The following is a 13,725-nucleotide window of genomic DNA, read 5'->3' as shown; positions in this document are numbered from 1 at the left end:
ATACTGAGATAGTGATGCTGCTAGAGGTACGTTTCAGTCCTATGATCCAGTGAGATCTGATTTGCAAAAGTGCTAGGTGGTGGCAGTGGCAAATCATGCCATGGAGGGGTCTAACCTGATTATAAAAAGATGCCATGAAGTGCTTTCAAGTGTACTAGAGTACTGGGCGTTAGACTTCTGGAGGAACCTGGAATCGTTAAATGTTTCTGCTAGAGTAGGAAGGTTTGTGAAATCTTTATGCCGTGGGGAAATTTTTTTTTTTCAATACTACTTCTCCCAGAAATACTGCATTAGGAAAAATTAAATGTCTGTCATAGTTCCATATGTTAAAGAAGTAAGTGCGTTTACATAATAATTGCAGATCAGTACTGTAAACTAGGTAGCACATAGCAAGTATTTCTAGGTACGTTTCTGGAAAAAAGGAGTTTAATTTCTGACTATACCTAATTTTAGTAATGTCCCGTGTATCATGCATTACTAAATCAATACATGAAAATAGAGGAGGGAAAACCCCCCCGAATGACCAGTATTTCTGATCTCTTGAACGAAGTGAGGAAAACTTTGAGATATTCGAACATAGAACTTATGTTTCTGAAATAAAACCTAGGAAAACAAATGTAACTGTGCTTTATCTGTTGATTTTAAAATATAATCAGCACAGTTGATAGGCAAGCAATAGATTTGACTTAAAAATACATGGAAGTTGTAACTGCCTAATGCTACAAGTTTGAGTGAAACTACTCTACTTTGCAGTACAGCAGTAATAAGAGAATTCTAAACAACAACAATTACTTTACACGTTTCTTTTAAATTTGTCAGCTTTTTTTTCACCTCACTGAAAAAAAAGTGTAGAAAGGACTTGGAGGGGGAACTGAATTTTAACTTTTTTCCTGAAAATTTGTTTCCCTTTCTGTACTTTTTCATTTTCAGCATGTAACATTTTGTGTTGTATATCTCAGATCTCCTTGTTTAAAATCAACAATTTTTTAATGAGATGGTATTAAAACCTTTGAATACCACTAGGAGAGCTTGCCAGAAAAACCCTTGAGAAAATTCATAATTCTGGATTAATTGCAGGGTTTGCTTAGAATGGAGTAAATAATACATGAAGCACACATTGAATGATGAGAATTAAATGAAATACTGAATACATTCAGTAAGCTCACTCTCCCTCCAGCACATTAAATGAGACAGGGACTATTCTATAGGGATAAAAAGTCATATAAAGACCATCATAATGTATTGATACCAGGATGCCAAGTGAAGATTGCAAAACAAGCTGTACTGCTGACACTCAATTTTACTTTCAGCTTCACTTTAAAAATGCCTTGTTATAGGGTTGTTGATCTTAAAAGGCCCCACTTGTGTTTACCTTTTGTTGAAAGATACATTGTGAAGATTCTTTACCCAATCTGTAAAGTAGCTTTGAGATCTTTAGATGGAAATCATTGTTGAGTTCAAAATGATTTGTAGTTATGACTAATGGACTCAAGAGTCCTTTCTTACAACTTTTCACACATGCAGATCACAGGCATCATACAATAGTGCTGTGTTCAGGAGTTTTGCTGAGTTTTGCCTTATTTTTATCAGGATTTATGCTTGGATATGAGAAGTGGTTTGGGTCTGAGGCTTTTTTGCTGTCCTTTTGGTCATCTCATTAGCCTTGTATGATCTGTGATATTATTAACTCGTTACCTTGTGTGACTTGTCCACAATGCCAATAGAGAACAGCAGGAAGAAAATGTAAGATCAATATGCAAATGAAATGTTAGAAGTTGCATTTAACTGTTTGTTTCCATACAGTTCAAGTCTAAAGCTATTCAGTAACAGAGCTGTAAAGATATAAAGAGTATTGTGTGCACCATTTGAAAGTGCTTCTTTTATAATATTCTTAAATGCAGACTTGAAAGTAGTTTTGTTTGGTTTCTTTAACAGAGTGTTACATTCCTTTTTTTTAACAGTAGAAAAGCAAAGGATGTTAGGTCTGCATTCCTAGATAATATTCAAAAGCTCAATTTTTTTTATTGTCATCATCTTTATAAACGTCTTGCTGGCCAGAGCCTTCCAGGAAAAAAGAAAGAAGAGAAACAGTATTCTGACATAAACACTGTTCTGAAATGGAAAGTCCAGCGTTCAGTATCTATTATTCAGAAAAAGAAATAAAATTGACATATTTTGGCTTTTTAAAAATCTTTTTTAGGTCACCTTTAAGATAATTTTTATCCACTGTTAAAACTAAGTGTCTTGTTCCTCTTGCTCCCGTGCAATATTAAATCTTTTTCCTTTCTGAAATGTTTATATTTCACTGTATAGAAGTTGTACGGCATGTTTAGGCATTCTGGGCATGTGGTGTTGTGTGTAAAGGTACATGTGCTGGCTGGTTTTACAAGAGCTTGAAGAATTATACAATTGCCAAGTTTTATAGAGAAAATGGTATGTCATAGTTTGAGTCTGCTGGTCTTTGATAGTGTTTCTTCAGCATTGTTCAATTTACCTTTTCTTACGCACTCTGTAACACAGGCTGTTGTGTACTAATGCGGCAGTTCAAGAATTCCACAGATGCAGCACAGAAAAACCATTTCATCAAAGAATATAAAGCAGTTTTATGTGTATCAGTGCTCATTTTACTTCTTTTAGCAATATTTTCTCCTACGTTTACATAGGAAAGAAAACTACTGTCTGTGCTGATGATATTGCAACCTCTTGAGTTTGCATGTTTTTTTCTTTTCTTTAAAGAACAAATAAAGCTTTTGCAAAATAATGCTAACCTTTGCTCCACTAGTGCCCTTGAGAAATTCCTTTGCAGTCATAATTCTGTATTTGAATTTGGGTATAAGGCTTAGTAATTTGAATATTGGAAACTCCTGTATAAATACTACAGTGTAAAAGATATATGTCCATCATGTCATTGTGTCTATTAATGCTTATTCAAAGTGTTAAAATCTGAAAACTTGTTGTGGATTAAAGTGTAGAACAAGAGATCTTTGAACAAACAGTAAATTGTATGTGAAGTCTTGAAATAAGCCCTGTTTAAAACTGTGTTTTAACTTCTTCTACAGAGCACACCTGCAACATCGATACCAACAGTGCAAGTACAGGGCCAGCAGATCAATTTGCAGCCGCCTTCATACACTGCAGCAAGTCAGCATGCAGAGCAAATGAAAAAACCTGGACAGAACTTCATGTGTCTGTGGCAATCTTGTAAAAAGTAAATGCTCCTTTATTTAACTACCTTTTACTAATATGTAACAGATGCTTGCATATAGAAAGTGATTCTACAAGTTCTATCCATTCTGTTTCCTTAAGTTACCTTATACTTTTGTCCGTGGGGAAAAGAGAAGGTGAAAAGTGTTGAGGAAGCTGAAGCTGAGATGGTGAGGTGCAAGACATTTTAACTGCTCTCAGTTATACTTCAGAGCATAAAATGATTTATTGTGTGGCTTTCTTGCAATATCTTGATTCTTCAGTAATAAATAAAATATTGTCATGTAGTTAAGTTAAAAAGAAGAAAAAATCTGAGCTCTGAAGCTTGTTCTCTGTGTTGCAAATACAAAAATAGTTACATACTCCAGTTAAAAATCATGTCTTGACATTTTCTTGTGTTGCCAGCTTTTAATCTTCCTTGTGTTTCCAGTTTTGCAAGAGCAGGGTGTTGCACTTCTATGTCCTGGTCAAAGTCTTATTTAGATTATGACTAATTTTAGTAATTACAATACCGTTTGTGTGCCACAGGACTTCATTGTCACAAAAGGAAATAAAAAGGAACTTAGCCTTAAGACTAGACAGCAGTGATTAGATTTATTTTGATTTGTTTTTGTTGTCCCTAAAAGAGAGAGGAGTGAGCTAGCAGACTTTTGGATGTAGGCTTATAAAAACCACAGTACTACCCTTGTTATCAGTATGTATATCTTGACACTGATTTTTAAAATAACATAGGTTTGTGAATATGCTTAGTTTTCAGCTTAGTGAAGGGAGCAGATCGGTGAAACAAAGGTAGTTGTCAAATAGCCACTCTGAAAACAGTGAGAAAAATTGCATAACGTATAGGATGGGCATGAAAAAGGCGTGAGACACTTCATCATTGTAGGATGAGACAAAGGGAGCATAAAGATGAGCTGATTTGGTAGAAAGCTGGTGTGTAGGCATTCAGAAAGTTGGGATGAAACAATGGAGAAGTTTGAATGTTAGGAACCAATGGTGAAAATGAGGCATTTGAACAGAATTAGAGGAATACTGAAGGACAGTTAATCTGTAGACCCCTGAAGCTGTAGTTTCTGTTTCTTACATTTCTTACATTAAGTCAATGCAAGACATAGGGATTTTAGATAAGACTCACACTGGTACTGTAGAGATCTGGTGCTTTTTTAAATCATGGCCGTGTTTTCACCTTAAAAGTGATTTGATTTTTTTTTTTCCTTTGGTAGGTGACACTTCTCTATGTAAGAAGTACATGTAAGGCTTTACTTACTTTTTACTTTACTTTTTCATGCCTAGTAAATATAACTGTAGAGCCATACTCTACTGGCTGCACAATAGATGCATGAACACCTGTGTTGGTATAAGAGTGGGTTGTACTGAGGTGGAAATGAAAAGCTGGGGTGGCTTCTTAGCAGAAGCCTCGCTGATTTATACCATCTTGAGGAGTTTGCTGAACTACAGTTTTGAAGTGAAAGTTATTCACCAACTTTATTCTATGATGAGTTGTGTAGAGTTAAGGTGACATGTAACCATGGAACAAGCTGATACCACATGTGAACTAGTATATGAATATGTGCAGACAAATTCTTGGGAAGGAGGAGCAACAATGCAATTATGATTACCTTACATTATCAGTCTTTTTGTAAGTCTGTCTTAATGTTATTCCAGTAAGTTTTCTTGAGACTGAAGTTAAGGGCTGTGAGGCCCATATTTTACAAGTTGATCTCTACATTTTAATTCAAAGATTATTATTTCTGTTGCTTTAGTTTCTTCTGTCATTACTAACCATACTAGATTTTGTTCATGCTTAATGTTCATGTTTAAGTTTAATTATGTTCAAAAGCCTTCAGAGATTTTTGCATTGATAGATTGCAGCCCATGTGACACACAGCTCTTGTTCTTATGTTGTTTCTCACTTTTAAAATATTTATTTCAGTCCCAGCCTAAAACAGTTTAGATAAACATTACACTCAGTGTTTACTGTGGTGAAGAGAGAACCAAAATGTTGTTAGCATCTTCCTCAAATGTGTATTGTTTATTCATATTTCTTCAACAGCCTGATTAAAAACAGGAGTATCAAATCTCCTGTAGGCTTCCTGCTTGTAACAGACATTAAAAAAAAATGGGGAATTACCACCTGTTATTGTAACTGTTTTATTTATAGCTCTCAGTCTTAGCTGTTTTTGTTTAATAGAAAACAAGAAGATTCTTTTGACTGGGTCATTAGCCTATGTAAACTTTATATCCAGTACTTGGTTTCATTCATGATTGCTTAGCAATTTTTTCCTAGGTATTAAGTGGACAGGTTCATCATAGTAGAATGATAGAACAGTGTTTCTTTCATGGTGTTCATAATTAACCGGAAAGATATGACAGGAGACAAATTTGATACACTCATTTCCACCTGTTCCTCTGTACATGTTCTTTAGTTTAATTCTCACAACGTATTAGCATTAAGTTTCCCTTCCAGGATGTATTGCAGAAGGCAGTGAAGGCCGTCAAAACCATTTTATTAAAAATCAGAATAAATACAAATAAATAAAATAGTATGTTCTTTTCCTACCCACTAACTTGGCTGCTGCAGTCAGCACCATTACTGTGGCATGGGTGTGGGTTCTGCTGTCTTGTTTTTTAAAACTGAATTAGGAAACATTATACCAAGATTTTGAAATAAAATGCAACAGATTTAGTAGTGTCTGAAGACTACAACCAGATCAGGCCCAGTTATGCAAATAGTTGTAATGATTGGCCTCTTACAGACTATTCAGGTTTAGTATCTTCAGAAGTAAAATTCTAAAAGGTGTCAGTCAGCCACACTACTTTGCACTGAGGATGTAACAGAAAGTAGGTGTTTTCCTGTGAAGTTCAGCTGTCTGCAAGTACTGCTAATTGTATTCAGTGTAATTTAAAAGCTGCTATTTTGTTTCACAGGTAGGCAGGAGATGTCTCCTCTTGAATTGCTTTGTATTTAAAAAGTAAATTGGCAATGCTATTGAATCTCCACTGCCTGTCAAGTCAGCTATTAGTTTAATGTTCTGTTCAGCAGGTGAACAGAATGATAGAGAAATTAAGTGGGGAAACAAGAGTCTAGACTCAACTGACCGTATTCTCAGTACTTAAGCTTTTTTTTATTACTATGTTTAGGTGTTTCTTTAAGGAAAAAAAGTTTTTCTCCACAAAATGGTAGTAAATTTGAATCTTCTTAGATCAGTGATTGAAGTATAAAACTGAATGTCTTATACAATGAATGAACCAACATAGCTGAAATAGCTTTTTTTTCTTTTTTTTTTCTTTTTTTCTCCCCTTAAAGACTTGCCATGTTGAATAAAATGTTTTAAACTACATTTTGGGGTTTGCTTATGCCATGAACTTTGTTTCATCCATGCCAGGAATTATTCATAAATAGGTTTGTGCCAGCCTTAAGTTTACATACTGACTTCCCCTTTATTGTGGAAAGAAATTTTTTTGTCCTCTGAAACATCAGTTTTCGCTGTTGAGCCAATGTAGATGTAAAACATTTTGTTTTAATTTCCTACTATGAGCTATGCAGACCAACAGCAAGAGGCAGGTATTTCTCCTTCTTCCCAACTTCCCTTCAGTAAGAGCTGACTGGCATGGAAAAGATGAATGCTTTTTAAGAGAGTAGTATTTATTGCCTACGCAGAAGGTAATTGCTGTATTACAGGTGGTTATTGCAGTAGGATTCAGTTTATAACTAAGACTTGTCTCTGGGTGAAATTAGCTCTTTGACACCTTTATGGGGTTCAGTATCTGTACATTTAAGCCTACGTATCAATTGCAAGTATGTTTGCATAATAGACACTATTCAAATGAGTAGTAGGATGTGGAAGGAGGTGGCTGGATCAAAGCACCTACTGATCTGCAATTCATACGCTGAGAGTTCTGACTTGAACTTGTCCATACATAACTGCTGTAGGTTTAAGATGTTGCTTCATCCTTGGCTGGTTGCTGATTTGAGGTCATCTCCCTCTTGGCACTGTTCAGCCCAGTGAGTTTAGTCAAACATCTTAATGCAAATACTTTTCTTGTCAACTGAAACTAAAATATTGGTATGTGAACTGGAGCGGCCGAGGTGGGGTATGTGTTTCCTTTCGGTAAGACTGCTGCACTGGTGGCATCTGTCCGGCAAGTGTGTGAAGACGGCTGGTGGCAATGACTTCCCAAATGGCAGCAACTAGCTTTCCAGACCTCTTCTGTCCAAGCCTTAAGTGGGTGTTGATGAGTTGGGTTAGTTGTATTGAAATGAATCACGAGCAGCTAAGTCTTTTGTTTATTTTGGCCATGAATTTGCTGAAATACCTCATGTCCTGTGCTTTGGGGCTGTCTGCTGGCAAAGTGCTTAGTTTGAGGTTTTGAAAAGTCATTTTCATTTGGTGAAACACTGGCACAGGTTTCCCAGAGAGGTGGTAGATGCCCCATCCCTGGAAACATTCAAGGTCAGGCTGGACAGGACTCTGAGCAACCTGGTCTAGTTGAAGATGTCTCTGCTCATTGCAGATCTTTGGAGGTCTCTTCCAACCCAAACTATTCTATGATTCTATGACTTAAAAATTGAGATTTAATTGAAGATGTTAAAAGGGTCACATAAGTGACATTTTTTTGACTGCTGTGTACATCAGGAAATGATACTTAGCCATTTTCCCAGTATTTAGAATTCAGGTGCTAAAGAACACTAATTTTAGATTGATCTTTTCCTCCATCAGTTTTAAGAAGCATGCGGTATTGAGAGCAAATAGGATGAATGGTGTGCATCTCTTTTTCCCAATTAAAGTTTAAATAAGGTCTGAGTACGACTGCCAGTAAAGAAGGAAAACAGGAAAAGGAATACATGAAACTCAACTTTTTTAGCTCTTTATTACTGTATTTTATTTGTATTGTGGAGAATGGATCTGTTGGAATTAATAAATATTATTTCTTTGGGAAAGTATAACTAAAAAAGCAGAACCATGATATTTCAATTGGATTTGGCAAAATCATACTGCCATTTGTTGGTAGCTCACTGGTAATATATGTACATATTTTTCCTTTTAAAATTTTATGACTTCTCATTTATCAATTCATGTCTTGTTTCAGAAAATAAAAATGTTTAGCCAGTATGGGTTTATGTTTGTGATAGTTGCGCTTTACCATTAACTGGGAAAACCCCAAAAACTTAAATTCCCCTCCCCCTCTTTTTGTAGGTGGTTTCAGACACCATCACAGGTTTTCTATCATGCAGCAACTGAACATGGAGGAAAAGATGTCTACCCAGGGCAGTGCTTATGGGAGGGATGTGAACCTTTCCAGCGGCAGAGGTTTTCCTTCATTACCCACTTACAGGTGCAGATTTTCTTTCACATATTACTTCAGAAAATAGTGGGAATTTCATGGTAAATTTTCACACACCTTTCTCACTGTCTTTCTCTTTTCCCCAAACAGGATAAGCACTGTTCCAGAGATGCTTTGCTTGCAGGATTAAAGCAAGATGAACATGGACAAGCAGGAAATCAGAAGCCTTCCAATAAGTAAGAGACCTGACCCTCATTAGCAATAGAGAAAATAAGAGAATTAGAAATTATTGGAAGAATTTGTGTATTTATAACTTGGCTTATTAGTTGAAACTCTGCATATGTAGAGTCTATAACAGTAATCAAATTTGAGGTCCATTATAGTAAGACAAAATGGGCAAAAGAGGGAATAGATTCTTCTGTGGGAGATGTGGTTGCAGTTACCATAGAACAGGTAATTCTTTAAGGTATATGGGTCAGTACTCTGTGATGAATGTTGTTCTCAACATATTATCCTGATTTTTCCCAACTGGAGAGCATTTTATAACTTCTATTGTAACAGGAAAGCGCTTGTAATCCAAACGGAAAGTTATTTGTTGTGTGCAGTTCAGCTGTTTCGTACAGCTGAAATGGATTGTCTTGTAACTTGCTGTATTCCTTCCGGTTTTGTGGTCTAAATTTGGGCTGACTTGATCCAGGGACTCTTGTAATAAACTTTCCTTTAAACAAGCAAACAAGATAAATACCCACTCCTCTGAGTCTTCTAATTTTGTGCTGCTACCTGGAATCAGTTTTGGCTCTCCTCCTTCCCAAAATGATTTCAACCATCTGGAATTAATACTGGAGAGCACAACCTCATTGCCGTGGGGTTGTGGGGATGGTTATGTTAATATTGGAGTTATTCAGGGTTCAGTTACTTGTATTAAGTGTATTAAGACTAGGTCTTTGTTAGTAACTAACTGGAATCTCTTTGTTGCAAGCTAAAGATGTAATTTCATGGTCCCAGGCAGATTTTTGCAGTCTGTTCTGTGGCTAGTTAAATTGCTACCAAGCTGCTGGAGGCAACAGAGATAGTTGAGTGTGGAAGCTAAGAAATTTAGTTTGGGAGTCCTTCTATTTTTTAATATAAACAAACTTCTTAACATAGACTTACGATTGCTTTATGGTGCCTTATTTCATTACACTGACAACATTCAGACCTCTGAAAACCACAAAATGAAGAATGATGGTAATGTAGTCTTAATACTTGGTAAGTAGGAAGCGTAGGGCTGATACCATCTACTAGCATGATGTGATCTCAACTCTGCCTTTTCAAAAATGTTCCATCACACAGATAACATATCCAGTAGCTCTGTGTCCTCACAGGCTTCTTTAAAATTGGCACAGGTACTCATATTAGAAAAAAATGTTCATATATCCCATCTTCTGAGGCAGAATTCCCTAATTAGGTCAGATTCAGAAAGTAGGAATTTATATGCGTAACCAGTTCTCACTGAAATATTGAGACTGCAATATCACAAGGTACTAAGGATGCAGTTTCAGAATACAAGTTGAAATAAGAGCATTCCACTACTCAAAGTAAGATGTTTTGACTCTCCTTGCCATCCCTTGTTCCTCCTCTTGGCTACACACTGCTTGCAGTGAGAGAACTGGCTTTAGTTTTTGTCTGATTGCATGGTAAATCAATTCTGTTTTTTTAAAAAAACTAATCAATCAAAAAAGTGGGTTTGCTAGATGAGTGGTATGCACTTGCCTTAGAGTCAGTTGAACACCAGTAGAGGAGGTGAGCTGAAACAAAAGGAAGGGATGAGACCTTTGTCAGCACTCACAACAGTGAATACACTCAGCCGTTTTATGAAATCATACAGGTTCCTTGTCTGTCACTGTTCCTCTCTTCCCTCACCTCTCCATTACTATTCTTTTGCCAAAGAAGAAATCAACAAATGGGAATATTTTGGTTATATGTAATGTGTAACCCACATAATCTTGTAGTGCTGCTACAGAGTTACGTTCTCGCAACTGAAAAGAGCATCTAGCTACATGAGGAAGAGAAGACTTGATCATTTGCTTTCCAGAATCAGTGACTTGTCAAACAAAACCCTAAGCTTGTTCCAACAGGTTACCTTAAGTTGGCTTACATAGTCATGTCTAAAAGCTGACTTACAAAGTTTTGGCTTAATTTACTTTTTGTTGAGTCCTAAAAACTTCTCAGACTTATCAGCACACCATTGATCGTCCATATGACTAAACTCTTGTATGGAGCTGAAACAACTTAAAAAACTGGTGCCGAGATGAAGCATATAGGCATTAATTAGGCCAACTCTCTTCACTTAATCCCTCACCATTTAGTAAAACCACACCTACGTCGGAGAGTGCAGATAGTGTGAGTGTTACTGGTGCTGGAAGTAAAATCTGTGGAACACTAACAAACAAGGGCTCATTCCCCTAAACATTTCTGTCTATCGTAACACAATACATACTTGAAAAAATCTGTGATGGCTTCTGCTAGAACCAGGTAGGCAAAGTTAAGCTGTGTTACAGAATTGGTTGTATACCTTAATTCTGTATTTCTTTGCTTTTAAAGTTGTATTATATTAACTCTTCCTTTTCTGGTTTTCAGAGGTAGCTGAATATTACATTCTGGAAGGTCAGGTAGCACTAGCAGTTAACTGTATGTTCACTGTAGCTTTGTGCATTTGAATCTTTTTGGATTCTCGTTAATTTTTTTCCTTGTTGCCACTGAAGCAAAGGTGGTAGCATGAGCTACCAAAAATACTCTTCACGCACCATGGGAGTGGGGCTAGAGATGACTTTAAATCACAAGATGAATGGTATGGTTTGAAGTTAAGTATATAAAATAATTAAATAAATTTAAGGAATATAGATGTTTCCTGAGAGAGATACTTGCCCACAGACACAAGTCAGTCCACTTGATGTCTCAGTAACTTTTTATCAAATTCTTTTTTCCAAAATCAAAAAGAGAAGACAATCTTTTAATATCTTCCTAATTTATTGCAGTTGTCCCTTTTTCAATATTTCAATATGAAGGCAATAGTACTTCAACTTTCTAAAATATAGTATGATAGCTGTTGAAGAGAGACAGTCAGAATAGCCTCCATTGATGAATCCTTGTTCTTCTCAATATAAGGAGAACAAAAATGTTCTAGAAATTAAAAATGAAGATGATAATTCCTTTACTGTGGTACTCGGTCTCCTATAAACATATGTCATTGCCCAACAGCTTCTTAATTTAGCTCCTACCCTTCTGCCTTTACTTCATAAAGGTTTTCAAATTCTTATTTCCATTCAGGGGAGGATGACTGTGATTATGAGCTAAGTTTTTAGGGAGGAGTCTGTTTGTTGCTACTTCTTAATTTTCTGGTTTGTGGTTTAAAACCATTCATATGAACCCTTTTTTCTAATTTTTAACTAGGTTTCCTTGTTGTTAGAATTTTAGATTATGAAGAAAATCTGTCTGAATAGAGAATTCAAGTTTTATTCTTAGACTATTCACTTACAGTGAAAGATGCCTAAATAATACTCTTACAGGCTAACTTTCATTTTAAAAAGCAGAACATTCACATTTGATTTATACTACCTTTGCAAGTAAGCACTACTTGCACTTCTAACCACGTTCTGCTAGGGTATTAAAAGACTTCATAATAATATTATATTGTTCAATATATTGAAGTGTGGTGATATTTTTCACCATTGATACTGCAAAACTTTCCTTTGAGATGACATTATGAGTCTTACTCATTAAGTGAAGTTGCATATTTATACATTCTAAACTCTAATTGTATGAGTAATTTCAAAGTTTTACATGAAACAGAGCTTTGACTTCAGTGTTAATAGTGAAAATGGAGAATTTGCTTCCGCTATGTTTGTTATTTGTACCAGCTTTATAAAATACCCTGCTTAATTCATTAATCTCAGTTTGAAAGCTGCAGTAACAGGTAATTGGTTTTACAAATGTTTGATCTAATTTAACAATTAGATGTTTTATGTCTTAGATCGTAACTTAAATCATGTTACTTTATATTACTCCTCACTAACCACAGTTAATAAGTATTTTATATTGTCTTAGTGTCTAATGGTCCCAATGAGCTGTGTCAAGTTTTGAATAGCTATATTTTAAGGACATTCTCTGGCCAAATCTCAGATGACATTTGCATAGCTGCTATCACAGTTCCTGTTAAAGCCTGTCTGATAAAACATTCCTTTAAATAGATACACTTCAGGAAGTGGCTATGTCATTAGTACAATATATTACTTTTCCATCACAAATGTCATGGGTGGTGAGCAGTACTTCTTCAAGAGAAGTGTTTTTTTACGTAAAATAAAGCCCATGACTCTTTTGAAGGCTTTGCAATAAGGTTTATCTCTGTGGAAACAAAAGGCAAATCTCATATCAGCACAAAGTATTAATGGATCTTTGTGTGTCTGTTCAGATAGGTTAAAAAAAATACAAATTTTCAGGGTTGTTAATCTTGTAGAAAGTGGTGCAAAGCTTATTTTTATTAATCCTTTCTTTACTAATGTAGGCAGCCAGCTGCGGGGGGTCCTGCCTCTACTCCCAGAGCACAGAAGGCCATTGTGAATCATCCGAGTGCTGCCCTAATGGCATTAAGGAGGGGATCAAGAAACCTTGTCTTCAGAGATTTCACAGTTAGTATTGTTTGACTCAAGTTTTAGATAGTAATTGTTGCCTGCTACTACGGGGCTTTTACTTTTTTTTTTTTTTTTTTCTCTTTAATTTTGTAGGATGAAAAAGAGGGACCAATAACTAAACACATCCGATTAACAGCTGCCTTAATATTAAAAAATATTGGTAAATATTCAGAATGTGGTCGCAGGTAAGCATTGTATGATTCTTCTAATACCAGTGGGCAATGTTGTTTCTGTTAAGTACCAACCAATAGGTGGGTTTTACCTGTCCTTTAAAAAAAACAATAAGTATATTGACAGTACAATTTTTCTATCAGTTCTGCACTGTTTAGTTCCCCACAGAAGTGCTCAGCAGCATCTTGCCTAAGACAGTGTTTGTGATCCAGACTTTTGGAATCTGTCTGGTAAATTGGGCAGGTTAGACTTTTGGAGACAGATAAGAGAAGCCTTTGCTGTGGGTCTGTCCCTTTTCCTCCTGAAGGCCGTACTGCATGACTCTGAAAACTAGTTCTTCTATAAGCAATTTCCCATTGGCAGTACCCTTTTATCTCAACTTGAAAGAGGGGCAAAT

The 13,725-nt window shown here is 35.9% G+C and overlaps 1 protein-coding gene across 1 annotated transcript in view; it reads left to right on the top strand.

The window, feature by feature from the left end:
- Nucleotides 1–13,725, top strand: part of ARID2 (AT-rich interaction domain 2) — a 107,954-nt gene that overhangs the window by 90,626 nt on the left and 3,603 nt on the right. The window contains exons 16-20 of the mRNA XM_075059186.1: nucleotides 3,060–3,208; nucleotides 8,400–8,538; nucleotides 8,638–8,723; nucleotides 13,031–13,154; nucleotides 13,251–13,342. Of these exons, the coding sequence (XP_074915287.1) occupies nucleotides 3,060–3,208; nucleotides 8,400–8,538; nucleotides 8,638–8,723; nucleotides 13,031–13,154; nucleotides 13,251–13,342 (590 nt within the window). The remainder of the gene's footprint in view (nucleotides 1–3,059; nucleotides 3,209–8,399; nucleotides 8,539–8,637; nucleotides 8,724–13,030; nucleotides 13,155–13,250; nucleotides 13,343–13,725) is intronic.

The sequence above is a fragment of the Buteo buteo genome, chromosome 28 (genome assembly GCF_964188355.1).
Source record: "Buteo buteo chromosome 28, bButBut1.hap1.1, whole genome shotgun sequence".
Classification (NCBI taxonomy): domain Eukaryota; kingdom Metazoa; phylum Chordata; class Aves; order Accipitriformes; family Accipitridae; genus Buteo; species Buteo buteo.
This window is presented reverse-complemented; position numbering and strand designations above follow the sequence as displayed.